The sequence below is a fragment of the Meriones unguiculatus genome, chromosome 17 (genome assembly GCF_030254825.1).
Source record: "Meriones unguiculatus strain TT.TT164.6M chromosome 17, Bangor_MerUng_6.1, whole genome shotgun sequence".
NCBI lineage: Eukaryota > Metazoa > Chordata > Mammalia > Rodentia > Muridae > Meriones > Meriones unguiculatus.
Genome location: NC_083364.1, coordinates 20,776,697 through 20,802,782, shown reverse-complemented (window position 1 = coordinate 20,802,782; position 26,086 = coordinate 20,776,697). Strand labels below are relative to the sequence as shown.

General features: G+C 43.1%; 1 protein-coding gene across 5 annotated transcripts in view; it reads right to left on the bottom strand.

Annotated features, from left to right (window-relative positions):
• Adgre1 (adhesion G protein-coupled receptor E1) overlaps nt 1–26,086 on the bottom strand; it is an 88,113-nt gene that overhangs the window by 19,987 nt on the left and 42,040 nt on the right. For all 5 annotated transcript variants that reach the window (XM_021663624.2, XM_060371343.1, XM_060371344.1 and 2 more), the window contains 5 exons: nt 23,666–23,749; nt 16,885–17,062; nt 12,706–12,825; nt 8,146–8,330; nt 1,456–1,626 (listed from right to left, as the gene is read on the bottom strand). In XM_021663624.2, coding sequence (XP_021519299.2) covers nt 1,456–1,626; nt 8,146–8,330; nt 12,706–12,825; nt 16,885–17,062; nt 23,666–23,749 — 738 coding nt within the window. The remainder of the gene's footprint in view (nt 1–1,455; nt 1,627–8,145; nt 8,331–12,705; nt 12,826–16,884; nt 17,063–23,665; nt 23,750–26,086) is intronic.

Here is a 26,086-nt window from a genome sequence, read left to right as displayed (position 1 = left end):
AGTTTTTTTTTTCCTTGCTGTTTTGACATGAGATCTGGGTTCCACTCAGAGGGACTGAGTAAGGGTTTATCAAAGAAACATATATCCACACAGAACCTGAAAGGGAACATTCTTGTTCTTGTCCCATTGTAAGTCCTGAGTTTCAGTCAAGCTCTGTAGTAGGAAAATGCCCTTGTTCTTAATACCTCAGCCAAGGACACTTTCCATACCAACTAAGACACTTTTCTTCTCTATTAAGTCAGTGCGTTCATCTCTGCTCATATTGTAGTCCCAATTGTGGATATATCTCAATGGAGACTTTATGCTATACCCAGGACTTTAATCGCAAGGGATTCTGGGAACTGTAGTTCATATATATTCTCTCCATTAATTGAGTGAAGAACATCCTTTGGACTTGGAGATGAGCACTAAGAGATGCCAGTGTGTTATCAACCTTCACTGGCATTTAGGAATTCCTATAACTCAATTTTTGATTGACAGTCATAGTTTAGTAGAAAGAGAACTTTGGGTCCAGGTTTTTCCAAGGTTCAGGACCCACCTCCATCAGTTACTAACTCCAGGATGAAGCAGGTCACTGAACATCAATCTTCTAGCCCATGAAATTTGAAATTGACCAATAAAAAATTAGCTTCAAGCAAAAAGTCCCAGCATATGGTAACTGCTCATTAAATGAGACCTGTGAAATATATTGGGTATGCCTGGTTATAGTCTGTGAAAGTTCCTCTTGGTGGTGAAGTTAGTTAAATCTGAAATTTACTAAGAGATGAGCTGTTCTGCACACTCTTGAGAAGTGTTATTTATCAGGTTGTTAGAAATGGGAAGACTCGTCCTAAATTTCAGTGGCAGCGTAGAAAAATGGAAGCCTAAGGGGAAAGCTTTGCTTTTTGCCTCATTGCCTCCACATCTTGCTGGTAAGTTCATCCATTCTAATATTGTAGCTAGCTGCAAAGTTCCTTGGCTGATGCCAGAACCCAGATTCTTCCGGTTTCCAGTGTGGACAGAAACCAATGTGCCAGGAGTTTTCAGAAACTCCAAAGTGTTAGTGCCAGGTTGAGGCTGCTGAGACAGAAAGTTTTCTTGGATTGATAATTTACTGGATTCTCAGTTACTCCATGTGAATTCTCAGCTACTCCATGTGAAGGCATGTAAAAGTCATATAATGCAAGCAAATCTAATAAAACCCCCTAAGACATGTTCATTCTACTGGTCCTGTTCCTCTTTGGAAGCCTGACTATAGAGTTATTACATCTGATTTTGTACTTCAGTGTCATAGCTTTTTAACCCAATTCATCTATCAAGGAAATGTAGCACACCTTCCTCTCTCCCCGTGGTTACCTTCTGAAAGACTTGAACCATAAGGTACTGGATGAACACAAAGGATGTTCCATCAGTACAGCCCCATTAGGTTTCAGGCAAGATACTCGGGGAAACATGACATGATCCCTCAGTACTCACTGTGAGCTCCCCAGAAGCCATGATGATGGCCAAGTTTGTCATCCGGTTACATCTGCAGGATGTGTGTGTCTCAGATGCACTGAGGATCTTGCAGCCTGAGGATGTCCATCTCCCATTCTCCACATCAGTGTTCCAGGAGACACAGATGGGACTCTCAGACTTCTGCTTTGGCTGAAAGATTAGAGGCCCCAATCTCCTCAGAACTTCACCAGAATGGATTCAATGTGACCAAACGTAAGTTCCTGGGACTAGACAACCCAGGAAATGGAAAGCTGACTGCATTTCAGTCTGTAGAGATGCTTGTTTTAGTGTTACACCACTACTGTTACAACAAAACTCCTTTCAGAGCTGAGGAGGTAGCTCAGTAGATAAATGTACATTCATGAGGGATTGAGTTCAAATTCCCAGGGTTTACATTTAAAAAGCAGGAAATACCACTGTAGGCGTGTAAGCCCAGCCCTAGGAGGCACAGGGGTAGGAGTCCTTTTTTTTATTAATTACATTTTATTCACTGTGTATCCCCCATGAGCCCCCCCTCCTCCCCTCCTAATCCCACCTTCCCTCTCCCTTCTTCACACATGCCCCTCCCCAAGTCCACTGATAGGGGAGGTCCTCTTCTCCTTACTTCTGATCTTAGTCTATCAGATCTCATCAAGAGTGGCTGCATGGTCATCTTCTGTGGCCTGGTAAGGCTGCTCCCCATTCAAGGGGAGGTGATCAAAGAGCAGGCCAATCAGTTTATATCAGAAGCAGTCCCTCTTCCCATTACTATGTAACCCACTTGGATACTGAACTGCCATGGGCTATATCTGTGCAGGGGTTCTAGGTTATCTCCATGCCTGGTACTTGGTTGGAGTATCAGTCTCTGGAAAGACCCCTGTGTTCAAATTTTCTGGTTCTGTTGCTCTCCTTGTGGAGTTCCTGTCCTCTCCAGATCTTACTATTTCCCACTTCTTATATAAGATTCCATGCTCACTGCCCAACAGTTGGCCTTAAGTCTCAGTGTCTGCTTTGATAGTCTGCAGGGCAGAGCCTTTCAGAGGCCCTCTGTGGCAGATTTCTAGGTTGTTTCATGTTTTCTTCTTCTTCTGATGTCCTTCCTCTTTGCCTTTCAGGATGGGGATTGAGTATTTTACTCAGGGTCCTCTCTCTTGATTAGTTTCTTTAGTTGTACAGATTTTTAGTAGATTTATCCTATATTACATGTCTATATGAGTGAGTATATACCATGTGTGTCTTTGGAGGGGTAGGAGTTTACATGAGACCTGATATCCAGACACTGTGGCTGAATCAAGAAACTCTGGGTTCAGTGACAGAGGCAGTATCAAAAAAAAAACAAAAAAAAAAAACAAAAAACAAGACGGGAGAATGTAGGAGAGATGGTTTAGCGGTTAACAACTCCTGCTGCTCATCCAGAAGAACCATGTTTGCTTCCCAGTATCCATATTAGATGATCACAAACACTTGTAACTCCAGTTTCATGAAATCTGAAGCATTCATATGCACATACACATAGGCAAACACATACATAATTATAAATAATAAAAATCAATTTTAATCCCTCCCCCAAAGTCCCCTCCCTGCTGAATCCACCTGGGCATATCCAGCAGAGAAAAGCTGCACACTGTCCCCTGCGTTCCAACATCTGGCCCAAGGCTCTGCCTGCCTTCCTGAGGAGGCCTGCTGGACCCAAGGAATATCTAGGTTAAACACCTACTAGCCAGTCTCCCTCTGCCTGGTCAATCAGGAAAAGAGCCAGCAGAGGTGACATTTGCACTGTCCCCCAAACCCCATTGTCTGTCTCACAGCTCTGCCTACTCTCCTGAGGAGCCCTACAGGTCACTATGAATATTTAGGTCCACTTGGGACACAGCCAACAGAGCTGAGCAACAGGTTGTTCCCTGAGCTCCACTGTCAGGCCTACAGTCCTGCCTGGCTCCTTGAGGAGTCCTGGCAGCGTAAGGAACATCCAGCCAACACCAGGGACAACCAGATGTCTAAATGCCAGCATAAGAACACGTTTAAAAAACAGAGTCAGGGCAATATGGTACCACCAGGGTCCAGCTAGCATATGGCAACCCTGGATAGCCTAACACAACTGAAGCACAAGAAGATGACCTTAAATCTAATCTTATTAAGATAATAGAGGTCCTTAAGATGAAATGAATGAATCCCTTAAAGACATACAGGAAAATACAACCAAAGAGGTGAAGGAAATGAATAAAACTGTTTAAAACCTGAAAACGGAAATAGAAGCAAAAAAGAAAACACAAGAATTCCAGGAAGGGATCCAAGATGGTGGCACCAGGAGGACACTGTGTCTGTGGAGCAGGACAGCAGTGGTGGCACAACGACCAAGAGACCAAATTCTGGGCCCTAAAACACCAGTGATTGTGTTTCCAGCTGAGAGGAAATCCCACAGTGTAGGAATCAATCTGGTTCAGGTCACCCAGGTAAAACCCAGAAGAGCTGGTAAGCACTCAGTCACCAGCCCAGAGCCACACATCTGCATGTCATGATCACCTTCAGGAAAAATAATCTTCCTGCTAAGGGGATTCTCCCCACCCCAAGATTTCAGCAGTCACCAGAAGCTAACAGCCCAATGGGTATAGGCCAACGTAAAAGTTTGACCAACAAAAGACAGAGCAATATGGCATCTCCAGAACCCAGGGGTAAGCATCCCTGGGCACAGCAGTATGAATGACATTCAAGAAGATGGCCTTACATCTGTGTTTATAAAGAGAAAAATAGAGGAAACAAATAAAATGTGCAAAGAATTAGAGGAAGATAAAGTCAAACAGATTATGGCCATTCATACAGAAATGGAGGAAGATAAAAACAGAGTATGGCCATCCGTAATGAAATACAGGAAGATAAAAACAAACAGATTATGGCAATCTTGATCATTTCTCCCTGGCGGAGTAACCTGCCAGCCCACAGAGGAAGGGGATCCAGGCAGTCCTGATGTACCTGATAGGCTAGGGTCAGACAGAAGGGGAGGAAGAGTGAACTAGGGAAGAAGGATAGGGGAGGAAGAGTGAAGGAGGGTGGGACCAGGAGGAGATGAGGAAGGGGGCTACATCTGGGATATAAAGAGAAGAAATTATAAATAATAATTATAATATATTGCAAAAGGTATAAAAGATCTTAGACAGATCATGGATACAAGGCCCATACCTAAACATAATAAATGCCATATAAAGCAAACCAATAGCCAACATCAAACTAAATGGAGAGAAAACTCAAAGCAACCTCAATAAAATCAAGGACAAGATAAGGTTGTCCACTCTCTCCATATCTGTTCAATACAGAACAGAACAATGAGACAACTAAAGGCAATCAAAAGGATACAAATCAGAAAGGAACAAGTTAAAGAATTGATATTTGCAGATTATATGATAGTATACATAAGGAACCCAAAAAATTCCACCAGAGAACTCCTGCAGCTGATAAACTCATTCAGCCAAAGTTGCTGGATACAAGATTAATTTTAAAACATCAGTAGCCCTCCTGCACACAAATGACAAATGGGCTAAGAAAGAAATTAGGGAGAGTACACACTTCACAATAGACCTCCTGGAATGCGGGAGGCTCTGGGAAGTCTGTGGGGGTGAGACTCCTACCAGCAGGAGACATGGAACCTGAGATAGCCACCTCCTGTAGCCAGGTGGGCCACCCAATGGAAGGAGGGGGACACCAACCCATCCACAAAACCTTCTACCCGAAGTTTGTCCTGTCTGAAAGATGTACAGGAACAAAGATGAAGCAGACATTGAGAGAATGGCCAACTAATGACTGGCCCAACCTGAGAGCCACCCCATGAGAGAGAGCCAGCCCTGACACTATGAATAATACTCTGCTACGCTTGCAGACAGGAGCCTAGCATAACTGTCTTCTGAGAGGCTTCATCCAGCAGCTAGTGAAAACAGATGCAGAGACCCACAGCCAAACATTAGGCAGAGCTCAGAAAGTCTTGTAGGAGAGTAGGAGGAAGGATTGAGGAAGCTGGAAGGATTTAGAACACTACAAGAAGACCTACAGAGTCCACTAACCTGGGCCCTTGGGGGCTCAGAGACTGAACCACCAACCAAAGATCAAGCATGGGCTGCATCTATGTCCCCTACACATATGTAACAGATATGCATCTAGGTCTTCAAGTGGATCCCCTAACTTGGAGCAGGAGCTGTCTCTATTTTTCTTGCCTGCCTTTGGATTCCTTTTCCCTAACTGGGACATTTTGTCTGGCCTCAGCGGGAGAGGATGCTCCTAGTCCTGCTACGACTTGATGTGCCAGGGCAGATGGGTACCTACAGGAGACCTTCCGGTCTCTGGGAAGAAGGGGAGTGAGTGAGGGTGGGATTCGGAGGAGAGGAGGGAGGCAGCTGCAATTGGGATGAAAAGTGCATCAACTAATGAAAAAATAAATCTTTAAAAAATAAGGTGAGCATCCTTTGCTTTACAGAAGCTTTTCAGTTTCATGAGGTCCCATTTATTGATTGTTGCTCTTAGAGCCTGTGCTGTTGGTGTTATGTTCAGGAAGTTGTCTCCTGTGCCAATGAGTTCAAGGTTCTTCCCCACTTTTTTTTCTAACCGATTTAATGTGTCTGGATTTATGTTGAGGTCTTTGATCCACTTGGTCTTTAGTTTTGTGCAGGATGATAAGTATGAATCTATTTGCATTTTTCTACATGTAGACATCCAGTTAGACCAGCACCATTTATTGAAGATGCTATCTTTTTTCCATTGTATGGTTTTGGCGTCTTGGTCAAAGATCAGGTGTCCGTAAATGTGTGGATTTATTTCTGGGTCTTCTGTTCAGTTCCATTGATCCACCTTTCTGTTTCTATGCCAGTACCATGCGGTTTTTATTACTGTTGCTCTATAGTGCAGCTTAAGATCAGGGATGGAGATAGCTCCAGAAGATCTTTTATTGTAGAGGATTGTTTTAGCAATTCTGGGTTTCTTATTATTCCATATGAAGTTGAGAATTCTTCTTTCAAGGTCTGTAAAGAATTGTGTTGGTAATTTGATGGGAATTGCATTGAATCTGTAGATTGCTTTTGATAAGATGGCCATTTTTACAATGTTAATCCTGCCAACCCATGAGCATGGAAGAATGGATACAGAAATTGTGGTTTATCTACAAAATGGAATATTACTCAACTATGAAAAATAAGAAATTCATGAAATTTGCAGGTAAATGGTGGGAACTGGAAAGGATCATCCTGAGTGAGCTGTCCCAGAAGCAAAAAGACACACATGGTATATACTCACTCATATAGACATATAATATAGGATAAACCTACTAAAATCTGTATGTCTAAAGAAACTAATCAAGAAAGAGGACTCTCATATAATATAGGATAAACCTACTAAAATCTGTGTGTCTAAAGAAACTAATCAAGAAAGAGGACCCTGACAAAAATGCCCAATCCCCATCCTGAAAGGAAAAGAGGATGGACATCAGAAGAAGAAAACAGGAAATAGTTAGGAACCTGCCACAGAGGGCCTCTGAAAGGCTCTGCCCTGCAGACTATCAAAGCAGATGCTGAGACTTATGGCCAACTGTCGGGCAGACTGCATGAAGTCACTTCTGATGAAAACTGATAGTCTAAGATCAGAAAGAAGGAGAGGAAGGACCTCCCCTATCAGTGGACTTGGGGAGGGGCATGCATGCAGAAAGGGGAGGAAGGGTGGGATTGGGAGGGGAGGAGGGAGGGGCTTATGGGAGGATACAAAATGAATAAAGTATAATTAATAATAATAATAAAAAAGATAAAATAAATAAAAAGAAGTTAAACTCGAAAGAAAGAAAGAAAGAAAGAAAGAAAGAAAGAAAGAAAGAAAGAAAGAAAGAAAGAAAGAAAGAAAGAAAGAAAGAACTGGGAAATAGTAAGATCTGGAGAGGACAGGAACTCCACAAGGAGAGCAACAGAACCAGAAAATTTGAACACAGGGGTCTTTCCAGAGACTGATACATGGTCCAACCAAGGACCATGCATGGAGATAACCTAGAACCCCTGCACAGATGTAGCTCATGACAGTCCAGTGTCCAAGTGAGTTCCATAGTAATGGGAAGAGGGACTGCCTCTGATATAAACTGATTGGCCTGCTCTTTGATCACCTCCCCCTGAGGGAGGAACAGCCTTACCAGGCCACAGAGGAAGAGAATGCAGCCACTCCTGATGAGATCTGATAGACTAAGATCAGAAGGAAGGAGAGCGGGACCTTCCCTATCAGTGGACTTGGAGAGGGGTATGCATGAAGAAGAGGGAGGGAAGGTGGGATTAGGAGGGGAGGAGGGAGGGGTTTATGGGGGGATATAAAGTGTAATTAATAAAAGTTAAAAAAATAAGGTGAGCACAATAAAGACATTCAACGTTGATCTTTAGCTATCACATGTGCACACACATGCGCACAAACACACATTCAGGAGCACATGTATGCATGCACACCATGATGCATACATACATACGTATGAATGTGAACACTTGTTTCATCACAAGTTGTAGTGTGTCACCACTGAGGAAACTTAGAAGAGGCCACACAGGATCTCTCTTAGTAAAGGAGCAATGGGAATTCATTCTTTCACCCAGACCTGTGACCAGTTGTCTCTTAAGTAGGTGACATAGCCGCGGAGGGGTAGGACTGCTCAGTAGGCAGCCAGGGCTCGGGAGACACTGCACACACCTGGATGTGCTGGAGGGTGTAGACAACAGGCTTGGAGAAGCCCTCCTTCCTCTCTCCGGTCACGGTGCCGCCAACAACACGGGAATTCATCTTCAGCTTCCAGAAAGCCTGGCCACCTTCAAAGAAGCGTTCATCTAGAACTGATTCCATGTGTGCAAAAGACACAAAAGCCACTCCTGGGGTCCCTGTATGTCCCCAAAATAAAAGAGAAAGTGAGTTGTTTGTTCCGTGGCTGTTATAGATGGCACATTTGCACACATGTAGATGCACACGAGCAACACATGCACACAGTCAGCATGTGAGCATAGACAACATGTAAACACACAGCTGGCACATGTGACCTGCAATTGGGTGAGATTCTCCCACCCATAGGATAGTTAAGTACTGTGTTCTTCTTGTGACAGGACCATCCTACTGCATGGAAAATGAGGCACTGTGCCACTACATGTAAATCCAGTGTCCCTGACCTCTTGGCCCCAGTGAATCAAATACATTCAACCTCAAAATTCTTCCCACTGCCCAAGGTTTATAAATCCCTGATTTCAAATAAATGTGCTGCTGGCTGGCTGGCTGGCTGGCTGGCTGGCTTCATGATCCACCAGCTTTTCCCCATGACTGCCTGTGATTCACCATTTCTCCTAGGGGAAAGAGGGCCCCTTCCCCAGTGATTAGCCTCCCAACCAGAGCAAGGTTCTGGGCCGCACAGGGCTTGACAGAGCACAGCCAGCTTCCACCCAGTTCACCTGCACGCAGAACTACCTCAGCAGCCGGTGACCCACTTCCAGCTTGGCCTGCTTCTCAACCTACCTGCCCTCTTCCGGATGGGCCTGGGCCTCACCAGGCCTGTGTTTTGGCTGCAAACCCACCAGGCATGGACTTTCACCCAAACCTCTGCCATGCTCAGCACAGCAGCTTAACCAAGAGCTGTAACACTTTGTTATCGCCATAGGCTTTGGAACACCCAAGTTTCTGTTCTAAAAGGGGTGAATCGTAACACTCCTGGAAAACCCTCTCCACACCCTGGCCTAGTACACATGGGCCTCACCCTAATGTGCTCTAACTGACCCTGAGAGAAAAGGAACCCCTGTTCTCCGTCTGGAAGCTGAAATCCAGGCTCCCGCTGAACGGAGGACAGTTGAGACATGGGGCAACAAAACCTCCAGTTAGAGTGAAAAAGTCTGAGTGTTCTCCTGCCTAAGGGCCTAAGCTTCCAAATTCTGAGGGAGGAGACTCTATCTCTCTCTATAGATAGATAGATAGATAGATAGATAGATAGATAGATAGATAGATAGATAGGTTGGGCCCTTTGAGTGGGACTGGATATGGCTGTGGAACAACTGAGGCCTCTAGGTTGGAGTACTCCCGGATATTGGGCAAAGGTTCCCTTATTCTCTTTCTGACCCCGACAGCCCAATTAGGCCTGGGCAAAGACCTTTTAGCCTCTTAGAAAAATCAAAACCTGGTAACACAGCAGCCACATGAGAGTCATTAGGACGGCTGCCAGATTCTTAAATCTGCATGCAAGCGTGTTTGGTGTGCATGTATACATGCATGTGTTCATGGATGTGCACAGACATGATAGATGATAGATAGAAAGATAGATAGATAGATAGATAGATAGATAGATAGATAGATAGATAGATAGATGTAAATAAATACACCTAAAGGTTCTCTTTGTCTCTCTCTCTCATTTAATCTACTTACTGTTATGTTAATAAACTCACTAGTCTTTAAAACTTTTCAGAGCAGGAAATCAAGCAACTAGTCACATCACACCCACAGTCAAGAACAAAGAGAGTGAACACTTTGCCGGCTTTCTCTCTGCACTATTCAGCCTGCTTCCTCTCTTCTCACACAGTCCAGAGAATGATGCCGCCCACAGTGGGCCAGTTCTTCCCATATCAAATAACGTAAGTCAGACCGCCCACAGAAACATCTACAGCCATCCTGACCCAGTCAGTCCCTCACTACACTCTTTTCGGATAGCTCTAGGTTCTGTCTAGTTGGTAGTTAAAACTAACCAGCACAGGGCTTAATTCAGAAAAGCAAAAAAATGGGGAGGAAGGGAGGAGAAAGGGAGAACAAAAGGACTGGGCAGTGGGGAGGGAGATCCCCACAGAGTCCACCTTGCGCTGCCTGTACATAGAACCATCTGCTGGAATCTGGGCACTCTATCCAGGGCCACATTTCTGAAGAAAACTAACTTTCCCTCCCAAGCACCCATCAGCTACCAACAGCCCCTCAGCTAGAGGAGTTTCCCATCCATACTGGAATTTTTGACGTAGAAAGATAAAATTTTGCATATAGTAAAGCTACACTTGGTGGCACACACCTTTGATTCCCAGCACTCGGGAGACAGAGGCAGGAGGATCTCTGTGAGCTCAAGGTCAGCCTGGTGTACATACATAGGTAGTTCTTGAACAGCCAGGACTACAGAGAGAGACCTGCCCAGATGCCCAATAAAAAACACAAAATCCCTTACTGCCAGGCCCACAAACCACACCCTGCAGGTGTGGAGGAAACGGCCTACAGCTGAACATGGGAGGGAGATTCACAGAGGCTCACACAGGCTGGTATCTACCATGCAGCTCAGAAAGAATAGCAAGAAGCCATGTGCACAGCCAGAAGCTGCATCCCACACAGGCAAGGACACCCCTAGACAAGGCAGTGCCCCTAGCCACTCCTCCTGCTGTTATTTTAGTTGCATTTTTATTTCTATTTTACTCCATCTCTCATGCGAGCAGACCATGTTGCGTGTGTGGAAGTCAGAGGACAGTATGTGGGAATCCTCCCTCTCTTTCTACCTTGCAGGTCCTAGAGATTGAACTCAGGTGGTCAGACTTGGTGCCAAGTGCCCTTATCCACTAAGCTCCCTAAGTCTGCATTTGTGTTTTCTCTTTTCTCTCTTCTCTAATTTTTATTCATTTATTTAAATCTGTGTATTTTTTTTTTCAGCAGAAGTTACTGTGTGTATCCCATGATGTGAACATGTCCGTGATGGGAAAGAGAAGCCAAAAGTTCAGCTATGGAAAGCTCAGCCAAAAGGAGAAAGCTCTGTCAGGAACTCTATCTGTCTGCCTCAAGTTCCCTAGTCATTTCCTTCCCATAGTTGTGAGCACTCACTTCAGTGATGTCATTTCTAGGTGTTGCTTTTTGCTCTTTGACCTGAAAGCCTCAACTGAGGGGACCTCACTCTGCTTGAAACTTTCTTGTTTGAAAAACACAGTTGGTTGCTTCAGTGAGGTGTCCTGAGTTAATTTCTGCTGGGTATTTTGAGCTCCTGATCTTATCCTTACTGTCTGTCTGACTGTCTGTCTATATATCTGTCATTTGTTTGTTTTGCCTTACTGCAGCTTAATTCTAGATATGCAAATACCAATCTAGTAACACATAAAAGATTGAAAACTTCAAGTCAACATAGCTAATCCAAAAATCATCTCCACAATGACAGATGACAGTAAGGGTGAAGTGGGTAAAATCCCAAATGAGAACATCAATGCTCAGCTCCAAATGGGACCTTGGTATCACCTCCCTCCCCTCAAAGCTTGGGGATCAGCATAGCAGAGAAGGCAAGAAGATTGTAGAAGCCAGAGAGAATGAACATCCACAGAAGAGCGGCATTTGCCAGACCTGATGGGGCTGTTGCACGTGGCCTCTCTTAGCAGTGATGCTTGAGTGCATAAAACCAAGCCAGACTCAAAACTCAACATGGATGGAGAAACGTTCATGAAGTTCCACCCCATCTGAGGAGTTGGTGGTTGATAGCTACTGGAGAGCCATTGTCTTCGGGGACATGTCCCCTGAACAGAAACCATCTCCAGTAAATGAACCTACACTTATAGGAAGCATGAAGTGAACTTGCTGGGTTTAACACACACACACACACACACACTGCTGAGAAGGGGAAATGTTGGGAGAAAGGGAAGGAATTAGAGAGGAAAGAATGATGGGAAGATTTTAGCAGAATGTGCTGTGTAAGTGCATGAAATTCTCAAACAATAAAGTAAGTTAATAAAAATAAAAAAATTAAAATTAAAATAAAAAATAATTAAAAAATAAAAATAAAATAAGTTAATAAAATAAAATTAAAAACAATATTTAACAAAAAAATCAAAGATTACATGGCTAAACTCAATAAATCTGAAGAGGATATACATTAACAGCTGGGAAAAATAAGACAAACTGGTCACAAAAGATGAGTTCACTGAAGAGATAGAAATGGTGTCAACATCGCACTGACATTGTGAAAATGAGGCACTCAATAAACCAAATTTTAGAACTCAGTGGACAGCCTCACAACAGAATGGGCCAGTTGGAGGACTTATCAGAACTCAAGAGCTCAAAGGTCACACATAGCTGGTAGCTACACACCACTGGTGATATCGCTGCATTCCAGCATCGTGCTTTTAATGTTGGCTTTTAAATTTCCACATCTCTAGCGGGTAGAAAAATCTGCATAGCGGGTAGAAAAAAGGCTTCTTCTCTCATCAACCATAACTACCTTCCAAGACTATAGTTGGGCAGTAAGGCTAGTGGGTTGAGCCTCCGGGGGCTCTGTACCTGTGGATTCTGATTCCTCAATGACGGAACAGTCAACATCCATCTCATCCCCTCTGGCTTTCAAGTTTAAGGACACATTCTCCTTGTTGCATTCTTCAGTGATTACTTTGCTTACAATGTCTGAAAGGAAAAAAGGAGTGTTTTCATTGAGACACACAAAAAATATATCTTGAATTTGGTTTCTGTCCAATAAAGATGCACAGGAGCTGGTTTAATGGTTAACAGCACCTGATGCTCATGCAGGAGACACAATTTCAGTTCCCAGCACCCGTCTCAGGTGGCTCACAACCACCTGTTACTCCAGGGTATCCAATGCCCTCTATGGCCCCCACAGGCACCTGCGCTGGTGTGTTTACACCCACACAGAGACACGCTCAAACACATAATTTAAAATCATAAAAAGCCTATCTTTAAAAAGAAAATATACATACATTTTAGTCAAAAGCAAAGGAATAATGGGGAAACTCTTGGAAATAGCAGTGTTCCACAAGGAGCACAATCCACCATAGCTGTAATTTCAGTTTGGGGGTTTATTAAGTGCACAGCAAGCAAGCATAAAATAACTAAAAATTGAGCAGACACACAGTAGAGACCAGATTGGACACTTCCACCATCAGCAGGAAGGGACGCGGGAGGCCTAAGAACAAAACAGTCAGCTGGAATCGACAGCAGAGGGTACATGGACAAGGTCTCCTAGATGCGACTGTCCCCTGGCTATTCCCACCACAGACATAATTTCTATCATGGATGAACACTAGTTGTGTCTTTCGCCTTGGAGGAGTGTTTCACCTCCCAGCCATACTCAAGAAACAATGTTTTCACTGCAGCAGTAGCTCTTGCTGTTCTTGAAACATGGCTTTCCATTCTTGGGATTTTTTTTTTTAATTCTCCTTTCCTCTTCTCACAGAGTTGGAGGACTAGTCCATCCCTGGACAAGGGGTCCTGGAGGCCACTCTAAAGCAAACATGTTTCGGTCTGGGGGGGGTAAGAAGGGGGCTTGTCCCATCTCCAACCTGGCTTCTCAGTGAGTTTAAAGAGTACAGGGAAATTCATTAATATGTATTTTACAGACCTTATCACAAAACAATAAGAAGCCTAGCTGCAGCTTCAGAAGTCAACTTTCCCAGCTGAGACCATAGCTCAGTAGGCAAAGTGCTCAGCTTGCAAGCATGGAGACCTGGGTTCCATTCCCAGAGCCCACATATAAGCAAAATTCAGGAACAGTGGTACACACTTACAACCCCAGGACTGGGGCTTACTGAGCATCTTAAGCCTTGGAGTGAGTTCCAGGGAGGGAGAGACGCTGCTGCAAAGCCACAAGTAGAGAAAGCAACCTGAGAGAAATTAAAGCCTAGCATGTCTTCTGGTCTCCATGTACATGCACATTACACATTCATACCTTCACATGTATGGACATAGAGAGGAAAGGGGAGAGGGAGAGAGAGATAAGCTTTCACATCTTAGCAAGATACACTGAGAGCAGTAGAGTTCAGTTGCTACAGTTTGAATATAAAATTTCCTTTAAGAATCCTTGTATTGAATATTTAGTTCCCACTCATGACATCAGTGATAAGTGGTGGAAACTGTCATATATGATCCTGGAACAAAGTTAGGTCATTGATTGCCGAGAGCCAAAGCCAGTTAGTGATCCAAAGCCATTTAGTGGAGCCAAAGCCAATTAGTGGAAAGTTACCAACAGCTGCACTAGGACCCTAGGTCATGGGTGATAGATTTATGTGAGAACAGCGGCTCATTAGGCTTGGAGCATCCTTGAGATATCTTAAGGAAACATTCTTACAGTATCTTGCAGGTGCAGTATCTCAAACCATAAAACACTTTTGCTATCTTCTTCAGCAATGAATTACCCTTCCCTCTTCCTACTTCTCCCTATAAAGTTGTGTGAAATTTTTCAAATAAACAGAGCTTGATCAGATGATAGACTTGCTCTCATTCTTCGCATCTCTTGTTCCACCCCATTCTTTTCGCCCCTCCTTAGGAACCCATTGAACTCCCGCTGGATGGGGCAATTGACGGCATCTATTTGAAGAACTAGGGCTCTTGTATTCACTCTAGCACTCTTGCTCTCAATGTCTCCTATAGCCATGAGGTGAGATCCCTCTTCAACCCACATTTCTGCTATAATGTGTTGTATCTCCACAGACCCAAAGCAGTGGAGCCCAACCAACCATGGTTGAAACCTCCAAAAGCGTAATCAAACCATAATCAAAGGTTTCCATTTTAAAAGTTGACGTGTCTTTTTTTTTTATCTTTATAGATTAGGTGTTTTTATTCTCCAAATTTCAAAGTGTAAATACATTTTCAATAATTATATGTATTTAAAATTAACTATTTGCTATTTGGGGTTTCTTTTACCATCTTTGAGCAAACCCTTATATACAAAGTAATTGAATGTTGGTTCTTCAACACAAATCTAGAACTATACCCTAAAAAAAAAAAAAAAGCATACTATAAATGTTTGGCTTGATGTAAATGGAGCTATTGTTTTTTTTGTATTTTTTTAATTTTTCATCAATTACACTTTATTCATTCTGCATCACCCCATAAGCCTCTCCCTCCTCCTCTCCCAATTCCACCCTCCCTCCTCCCTCTGCATGCATGCCACTCCCCAAGTCCACTGATAGGGGAGGTTCTCCTCTCCTTTCTGATCTTAGTCTATCAGTTCACATCAAAAGTGGCTGCATTGTCCTCTACTATGGCCTGGTAAAGCTGTTCCCCCCCAGGGGGAGGTGATCAAAGAGCAGGCCAATCAGATTATGTCAGAGGCAGTCCCTCTTCACATTACTATGTAACCCAATTAAAAAAAAAACTCAGAAAGCCTGATATTACAAAATGGATGGACCTAGAAGACATGTTGCTAAATGAAATACACCAGGAACAATATATATATATATATATATCATATTATATATGATAATATATAATCATATATGATTCTACTTACTTGAAATGTCTAAAACAGGCAAATTCATAGAGAAGGAAAATAATATAAAGGTTTCTAGGTATTGTATTTAAGAGAAAATGGGAAATTGTCATTTTAATGGGTACAGAATTTCTGTTTGAAGTTATGAAAAATTGTGAAAATTGATAATCATGTAACATTGTAACTGTGAATATCACTGCGTTGTACATTTAAACTGAATAAATGGTTAAGTCTATGGTGTATGTACTTTCATACAATAGAAATATGCAAAAATATAGGACTTTTCAGATATGATAAAAAAAATAAAAGTTGACGTGTCTCAGAAATTTGTTATAGTAACAGAAAGCTGACTGAGACACCAATGGTGTCAGAAGTCAATACCATTACAGAGTGAGTTTACAAGAGTTGAGTCAAACACCATTCCTGCCCCTGACTGACGCCTTCAAGGTCCAGACTTACAGAACATTAGATTGTACAGAAGCTAGAAGCTTCCAGGCCTAGACCTAGGAAGAGTTAGAAATGTGCTGGGCTCAGCCCAAGCGATGTATTTATAAAGCTTGAGTAAGGTTCTCATCTCATCCCCTCATCTGAGGAAATAAAAACAAAGTTTACACAACAACTATTAACTGGAGTGAGAACTGCATACAAACATAAGTGGCACCCAGTACCCCCAAGTGGTAAGCATGTGTCAGTCAGAGAAGAATCCATGCTGCATTAGCAAACAGCCCCAACTCTTTCTGGATTAAAAATGGCATGTATTTCTCAATATTGCCTCTTTCCTTCATGAGTTGATTTATACCCTGCTATTTATTGTCTTAACACTGAGACACAAGCAGCTGGAGTAGCTGAGGTGCAAATATGCTCAGCCACTAAGTGGAAAGAAAAGAATGTTCTAGACTAAAGATCTGACATAGTCACAAATATCTTCCTAATGCCAAATCAAGAGATACAATCCAACTATCATCTCAGAAGAAAAAACTGAAAATATATGAATAAGAAAATGATTATCATATCTTAAATTATATAATAGGCAAGTCACAGATGTTTGTTGAATGAATTAATGACACACTCTTCATGTCATGTCTGATTTTGGCCAAATGATTGATAAGTTGTAAGTGTCACTAATATTAGACCTGCTTTACTGTGAATTAGAGGTGTTGAATGTATGTGGACAGTCATGAGAATCCAGCTATGAGTCAGCCCTGAAAATCCACCTTGCCCTCAAAGGTATGTGTTACCTAGGTTCTCTGTCTGAATGATCTGACTGGCATTCCCAGAGGGTGTCAGAAGGACAGCTAACATGGCACTTTCCACAGTCTCCAGCAAGACGGTACCCAGGGCAGATGTCTCCTTCCTGCTGAGCTCAGCCCATACGGGTGCTTGCTCCAGCACAAGGGAGACACTGGAAGCTGCACTCTGCAAGGAAAGAAACATTTACTCGTATGCTCATCCCTCCTGCCCTTCTCCATCCTGCTCCCCTTCCTCCTGCTCCCACTCCTTCTCCTCCTATTGCCCCTCCTCCCACCCCTCCTCCTACTTCTCCCTCCTTTCCTCTTCCTGATCTTCCTCCTCCCCCTTCTCCTTCCCCTTCTTCTCCTGCAAAAACATATACCTTTGGCAGACAAAGCAGGCAGATATTTACAAACCTCTCACACACATGCGTGCACACAGTCAATAGACAAATCAAGGGAGCTCCCAAAAACACCATTCATCCCTGTATTTGTAAACATACAGATATACATGTATACAGTATATACAGACAATTAGACAGACGGAGGAGCAGGTGGCCTCAACAACTGTTTGATTGTGTCTTGGGTTTTGATACTCTCTAATACAAAGGTATAGAAAAACTCACATCATTCAAAAATAGATGCATAAAAGGGGAATTACAGTAGGACTGTCATTCTTAATATCTAAATAGACACTTCAGTTATTATAAGTTTAAAGCAGTGGTTTTTATCTATATGCTCATTGTGAGTTCAAAGCAGAAGTTTTATCTTATCTTATTTCAAATGTACATTATGTGTTCAAAGCAATTTTTTTATGTCAAGGTTTTTTTTCTAAGAAACAGGTGTCTGTCTTGTCTTGTACAGCTAACCATTTATTCTTTGTTTCTGTATTCATTTGGTCTTTCTTATTGTGGTGTACACCTGAAGCTTATCTTTGGATTAAACCTAGAATGAATGTAAATCAAGTGCTTGACATATGGAGGTTCATAGAGCTTCTAGCAGTTTTAGTTACACTGCGGGAGGGTGGGGCATAGAAGGAGAAGAGGGAGGGAGGGTTGGGTTGGGAGAGGATGAGGGGGGGGCTACAAAGTGAATACACTATAATTAATAAAAAAATAAATTTTTAAAAATTACTTGATTCAAATCAGAAATTCTTTAAAATCATCATCAGGGGTTACGAAATCATCAATTCGTTTAAACAGCACCATGAATGTACATCTTCAAAATCATCTGTAGGAAATCTGCCCAACAAAGTGACGTAATAAGCAGTGAGGGTCTCTGCCATGGCAGATATATGAGACACGCATGGAAAGACAGTATAGCAACAATTCCGCAGTCTTAAGGCAAAATCCTTGGGGCCTTGCCCACACCAGGGATACACCCATTCATCAAAACAGATGTGCAAAAATGAGTGTGGGCTCACTTGCTTGCTTCTGCCAATCCAGCATGCAATCACTCCCAGCACACCTCCTGTATCCAGGCAGGACTTTCAGTAGAGGGATGGGGACCAACTCAGCCATAAAACCTTTGACCCAAAATTTGTCCAGCCTACAAGATGTGCAGGGATAAAGATGGAATGGAGATTGAGGGAATGGACAACCAGAGACTGGCCCAACTTGAGCCCTACCCTAGGGGGGAGAGCCAACCCCTGACGCTGCTAGTGATACTCTGCTATGCTTGCAGGCAAAAGCCTAGCAGAACTGTCTTCTGAGAGGCTTCATCCAGCAGCTGATGGAAACAGATGCAGAGACCTACAGCCAAACATTAAGCAGAGGCTGTGCAGTCTTGCTGAAGAGTTAAGGGAAGGACTGATGGAGCCAGAGGGGTCAAGGATACCACAAGAAGACCTAGAGAGTCAACTAACCTGGGCCTGTGCCCACAGACACTGAGCCACCAACCAAAGAGCATGCATGGGCTGGACCTAGGTCCCCTACACATATATAAAAGATGTGCAGCTAGGTCTTTATGTGGGTTCTCAAATAATGGAAGCAGAGGCTGTCTCTGACTCTGTTGCCTGCCTTTGGGTCCCTTTCCCCCAGCTGAGCTGCCTTGTATGGCCTCAGTGGGAGAGGATATGCTTAGTCCTACTACAACTTGATGTGCCAAGGAGGGTTGCTACCCATGGGGGTCCTTCCCTTATCTGAAGAGAAGAGGAGGGGGAATGGGGACCAGGAGGGGAAATGGGAGCCAGGGTGGGTGAGTGTGGGGCTGAGAGGAGAGAAAGAGACAGGGCTGTGACCAGGATGTAAAGAGAATAATTGATTGATTAATTAATTAATTAAATGGGGAAAAATAATGTCTTCTCCAAAGCAAACACGTTTATTACATGACAACCTGCTTTCAGGCTGGCAGAGTTTGCAGTCTGAGATTACTCCAGACGAACAGAAAATATCCAAACCAGTATTTTTATAAATATAAAATGCTAACACCTAATTTCTTTTACTGTACTTCATCATCTACGCTGTAATGTAGGAAAAGCTTGTTTTAGTCAATCTATCTTATTCATGAAGTTCTACTCCTCCAGGGGTTATATCCTGTATGACACCCTATCTTTAAGACATACTTTCAAAGAGCTCTAAGCATGTAAGAAGAAGAATCTGTAATCTCTTCTCCTGGTCAGTCAGAGTTTGTCAATTGTCTCTGTTTACCCCGCACCAATTACACTGCTTGAGTTTGTTTACTTTTCTGGAGTAAAGTCCCAATCTAGCCATGTCCTTAACTGTACTTAATGATCTGCAGGGCTTAAGGAAGACTTCCAAATAGTGGCCAGATAAAGTTAACTTTAGGATTTTCTTTAAAAGATTGAAACATAATTTACTCAGGAAAAGATATAAAGTAAATCATAATCAGAAAGCCCCCAAGAATTTAACGTGCAGAGACCAAAACCCAACAGTTAGAGATAGAATGACAGCAATCGCAGCAACTGGCTCAGCTTTTGCTGGATCTGTGTCAAGCAGATCTGTTCTGGCTTCGTGGCGCTCACTGTTTCCAGCGGATATGGCTGTGCCACACATGAAATCTAGTCAAGATTGAGCTGAAGAGCTGGAATACAGGGAAGAGCCTCGTGAAATGCTGCTGTCCACATACATCACTATGGCAACCACAAACACAGCAGCTATGGATACCTGCACGAGACCCACAAGACCACAGATCACAAGGCCCCATCCCTTCCTGTGACACTAATGACTTTCAATGGCTGCTAGAAGAGGGATGTCATTTCCACTAATGGTGGAGTCACTGGGGACTAAATAGGCAGAAGTGCCAGGGGAAAGGAAGGGGGTACCTCAGGGAAAGGAGAACATAACCACAGGACAGCAGACAGACAAGAAGATGGGCAGGCAGGCAGATAGATAGATGTATGAAACTGTCAAAACTTAAGAAAACTGTTGTTAAGTGTGTTGTAGGCTTGGGACTGAAATGGCTCAGAGGTCAAGAGCACACACTGCTCTTACAGAGTATCCAAGTTCTGTTCTAGCACCAGCATTGGGTGGCTAAGAGCTGTCTATATCTCCAGCTCTGGGGGATCTAATACCTCTGGCTTCTGAGGGCACCTACACACATGATATAGAAAGCTGGCAAAAAAGAAAAAAGAAAAAAACTTAAAAATGTAAGTATAAGGAGTGATGGCACAAGTCTTTAATACCAGCACTCTGGGAGGCAGAGGCAGGCAGATCTCTGTGAGTTTGAGGCCAGTGTGATCTACAAAGAGAGGCCAGGATAGCCAAGACTACACAGAGAAACACTGTCTCGAAAAACCAAAAGAACTAAGTATAGTGATTATATTTCTGGCACTATAAACATTATACAGAGTTGTAGGGAGGACTGTGTACATGCGTGTGTGCTAGTGTATGTGCAAGCACACAAGTACTCGCTCATGTGCAGATCAGATGCTGAATGTGGCTGTTGCATATCAGATGCCAGATACCTGTGCTGAGACAGGTCCCTCACTGGCCTGGAACTCACCAAGTAGACTATGTTGGATGGACAGTGATCCCCAGGCTCTGCCGCCCAATGCTGGGATTTCAAATGCAGGAGCTACGCCTAGATTTCAGTGTTCTGTTTTGTTTTGCTTCGCTTTGTTTTGTTTTGGTTTGGTTTGGTTTGGTTTGGTTTGGTTCTGGGGATAGAACCTAGATCTTCCTGCTTACAAAGCAGCCCATTACCCACTGAGCCACAACCTGAGAAAGATACATAGAGTTTAACTATCATATGTAAGCATGTACATAAATATTACCTTATTTAGTATGGAGTCAATATCTATGAAATTATGGACAATGATTGTTTCCAGTTTGAAAGGAGAAAACAAGGATTCACGTTTTACTAACATTAAGTGGCATCACCAAGCCTTGTGCTGTGGGGGCTGGAGATGCATCTCTGTGGCTAAAAGCTCTCAGGGCTCAGCATGAGGACTGGGGTTCAGGTCACAGCACACACACCAAGTGGCTCACAGACAAACCCTCCAGGGATCCGGGGCCCCATTCTGGCCTCCACAAGTAACTACATCACACACACACACACACACACACACACACACACACACATCCACATACATACACATACACTCTTACAGACACACACGGAACTAAAGCCATATACTTTAAATCTGCTTTTAAAACCTGTGTTTAACTTTAGAGGTCCAGAACCAAACATCAAATTCTTGTTCAGTAAACTAAGCTTATCCATTAGTGCTCAATAGACAACTCAATAGAAACTGATACACCAACCAAGGAACATGCATTAAGAGGACCAAGGTCCCTGTGCTGCTGTAGCTCATGGCAGCTCAGTCTTCATGTGGATACCCTAGTAAGGGGAACAGGGACTGTCTCTGACATGGACTGTGTTGCCTATTCTTTGATCACTTCCCCCTGGTGGGACCACCTTGCCAGGCCACATAGCCAGTCCTGATGAGACTTGATAGGCTGGTAGGGGAGGAAGGATCCCACTTTCTGAGGACTAGATGAAGGAGATAGGAGAGGAAGAGGGAGGGAGGGAGGGAGGGTATGACCAGAATGAGACGAAGAGGCCTATGATCAGGGTGCAAAGTGAATAAATAAAAAAAAAAAAAGAAATTTAAATTAAAAATAAAGTGATATGTTTTGAAATCAGAGATGATCCAGGGGGAAATGAATGGAGTGAGGAGACTGTGTTAAAAACAGGAAGAGATAGAAATACAAAGTATAAATGACACCTATCTCTGCACCTATCATGACAAGACCCATTATTTTTTTTTATTTATTTATTACAATTTATTCACTTTGTATTCCAGCTGTAGCCCCCTCCCTAAACCCCTCCCAATCCTACCATCCCTCCCTCTTCTCCTCCCATGCCCCTCCCCAAGTCCACTGATAGGGAGGTCCTCCTCCCCTTCTATCTGACCCTAGCCTATCAGGTATCATCAGGACTGACTGCATTGTCTTCCTCTGTGGCCTGGTAAGGGCTGCTCCCCACTCAGGGGCAGGTGATCAAAGAGCCAGCCACTGAAATCATATCAGAGACAGGCCTTACGCCCATTACTACAGAATGTACTTGGAGACTGAGCTGCCATGGACTACCTCTTTGCAGGGGTTCTAGGTTATCTCCATGCATGGTCCTTGGTTGGATTATCAGTCTCAGAAAAGACTCCTGTGCCCAGATTTTTTGGTTCTGCTCCTCTCCTTGTGGAGCTCTTGTCCCCTCCAGGTCTATCTCCCCCTTCTTTCATAAGATTTCCTGCACTCTTTCCAAAGTTTGACTATGAGTCTCAGCATCTGCTTTAATATCATGCTGGGCAGAGTCTTTCAGAGGCCCTCTGTGGTAGGCTCCTGTCCTGTTTCCTGTTTTCACCCTCTTCTGTGTCTACCCATTTGCCTTTCTGAATGAAGATTGAACATATTACACAGGGTCTTCTTTCTTGCTTAGCTTCTTTAGGTGTACAGATTTTAGTGTGTTTATCCTATATTATAAGTCTAGTATCCACTTATAAGTGAGTATATACTGTGTGTGTCTTTCTGTTTCTGGGATATCTCACTTAGGATGATCCTTTCTAGTTCCCACCATTTGCCTGAAAATTTCATGATTTCCCTGTTTTTGTTGTTGTTGTTGTTGTTTTATTGCTGAGTAATATTCCATTGTGTAAATATACCACAATTTTTGTAACCATTCCTCAGTTGAGGGACATCTGGGTTGTTTCCAGCTTCTGGCTATTACAAATAAAGCTGCTACAAACATGGTTGAGCAAATGTCCTTGTTGTGTACTTGAGCCTCTTTTGGATATATGTCTAGGAGTGGTATGGCTGGATCTTGAGGAAGCGTTATTCCTAGTTGTCTGAGAAAGCGCCAGATTGATTTCCAGAGTGGTTGTACAAGTTTACATTCCCACCAGCAATGGAGGAGGGTTCCCCTTTCTCCACATTCTCTCCAGCATGTGTTGTCACTTGAGTTTTTTATCTTAGCCATTCTGATGGGTGTAAGGTGAAATCTCAGGGTCGTTTTGATTTGCATTTCCCTGATGACTAAGGATGTTAAGCATTTCTTTAAGTGTTTCTCTGCGGCCCGTTATTTTCTACGCTAACCAAAAAACTTCAAGGCAAAGACATGCTGAAAGGCTGAAGACAATACCTGAGGTTCATACCTGGCTTACACACAAAGAGAGAGAGAGAGAGAAAGAGAGAGAGAGAGAGTAAGCCAGGTTCATACCTGGCCAGGTTCACACCTGTGTGTGTGTGCGTGTGTGTGTGAACCTGGCTTACACACACACAAAGAGAGAGTGGTGGGGAGAGACAGACACAGATAAGGAAGGTGTTGACATTACCTGTAGAGACACTGGGGCACTTTTGTTTTCACAGGTGTCATCCAGGATGCTGAAGGTGGCATTCACAAGTTTGCAGAAGGAGGCCTGTGTTCCCGGAGAAAGAACACGTGTGAGTACCAGCCAGTCTGCAGTAAATCGCAAAGTCTACAAATTGAGCAATAGGCCTCAACATATGAGTGGTCCAAATTCCTGAATCCTTTCTCAGGGAAACAAGTTATCCCATCAAGTTTTCATTTAAAAGAAGTTGAAATGGGTGGTGGGTAACAAGTGCACTCAGTCAGGAGAGTTCTGGCATCCCCTGCTCAGCAGGAAGACCACAGGTCATAGCCTAGCATATAGCATATAGTATATAGTTCATGAATAACCAGAAGTGAAGACTCCAGTTATAAGCCAAAAGCAAGAAGAAGTGCTAAGCTAGCCTGATTTGATCAGAACACACTGTGTATGCATGTTGAAACAACCCCAGTAGACCATCTCGGTATGGAGAGTTATGACACACTGTCCTGATTTCATTTCTGTTGCCTGAATAAATCACCTTGAGTAATTTATTTATTTATTCCTCAAGAGTAACTTGAGGAATAAATAGTTTTCTTTCTGTTTACAATTCTAGGCTACCAACCATCATTGTGAAAACTCAAGGTAGCCGTGCTCACCTCAGTTCCTCCACTCTTACACAATTTAGCACCCTGTGACTAGGGGATTGTGGTCTGGGCCTTGCCGTATCAATTAGCTTGATTAATAAAATCCGCAAAGGCCAACACAATGTAGACAATCCTTCATTAAGACTCTCTTCTCAGGTGATTCTAGATTGGGTCAAACTGATAAATAGAATTAATCATCAAGGCCAGGCATGGTGGTGCACACCTCTAACCCTAGCACTTAAGAGGCAGAGGCAGGAAGATCTCTGTGAGTTCAAGGCCAGCTTGGTCTACATATAGTTGTAAACCATCAAGTGGGTGCTGGGATTTAAACTTGGGTCCTCTGGAAGAGCAGGTGGTGCTCTTAACCTTTGAGTGATTTTTCCAGCTACCTGTGGGTAATATCTTAATCAGGTTAATTGGGGTAAAAAAAAAAAAAAAAAAAAAAAAAGCTGCCCGTTGTGAGTGGCACCATTCTCTTGGCTAGGATTCTGGACTGCAAATATGAGGAGACAGTGGGCTGAGCACCGGCATTCATGGCTCTCTGCTTCTTGACTGGATGCCTCGAGATCTTACTGCCAGGGCATCACTATGCTGGACCACATCCTCACAGTGTGAGCCAAGACAGGCCTTTCCTTCCTTATGTTGCTGTTGTCACAGCGGTTTTGTTTGTTTGTTTGTTTGTTTTGTTTTGTTTTTGTTTGGTTGTTTTTTTTAACTTAATTGATTCCTTTTCTTCTTTTTTTTTCTTTTTCTTTTTTTTTTTGTTCTTCTCAATGCAGTTTATTCAGGAACCTTGAACAATCTTCTGACCCTGGGGAAAGCCAGCCCACAGCTTAAAATAGCCTCTGGGTAGCCAACCCCAGCGTGCCTCGTGGGCAATGCCGATAGGTCCACATACACGGAAGCAAGCCAGATCCTCGGCCTTAGCTAAATATGGAGTTGTTTGTCACAGCGTTTTATAACAACAAACAGAGCAAGTAACCAAGATGAGTAGATAGTCCACAACAAACTGCAATGACAGGCCTTCAAGATGTGTGGGGATCCCATAGATAATCTGTAGACACGCATGAATGTTGACAAAGTTCTGAAGGTGGGTGTGAAGTCTTTTGCTGATCACGGTGAGTTTAATAGATCGGGTTCTCCACTCACAATCTATTTCAGCCTAAGAAGTGTTTACCCAACCCCAGGGTATAAATAAATATATTTTTATTTTATATAATTCATATCTACTAACATATGTATATACATCATGGTATAAATATATTTATTTTTATATATTAAACATTTACTGATAATAAACTTACTTCACAACAATTACTTGGCCTTAGAAAACAGCTCAGTGGTGCAGCACTTGCCTAGCACAAGACCCCGGGCTCAGTCCTCAGCATCATAAGAATATGTTGATAAGAGACTCTCTTGTGTACTGTATGGGAACAACACCTGTCAGTAAAAAGCTGACGGCCTATTGGCTGAGGCAGGAAATAGGAGGTGGGGCAGTTTCCTCAGAGAGAGATGAACTCTGGGACAGAATCAGAGGTGGAAGATTCGTCCCTGACTCTAAGGAAGGCCAACGCATAAAACTGAGGAGAAATAACCAGACGTGTGACACACATAGAATAAGATAAACAGGCAAAATAAGTTTTGGGCTAGTCAGGGAATGATCAAAATCTTATGGCCTAGGCATCTATTCATAAATGATAACTCTCAGAGACATTATTTCAGTAGCTGGGTGAGGGAGGAAAACTCACAGGTCCTACAACTACGAGTATATAATTAAAAA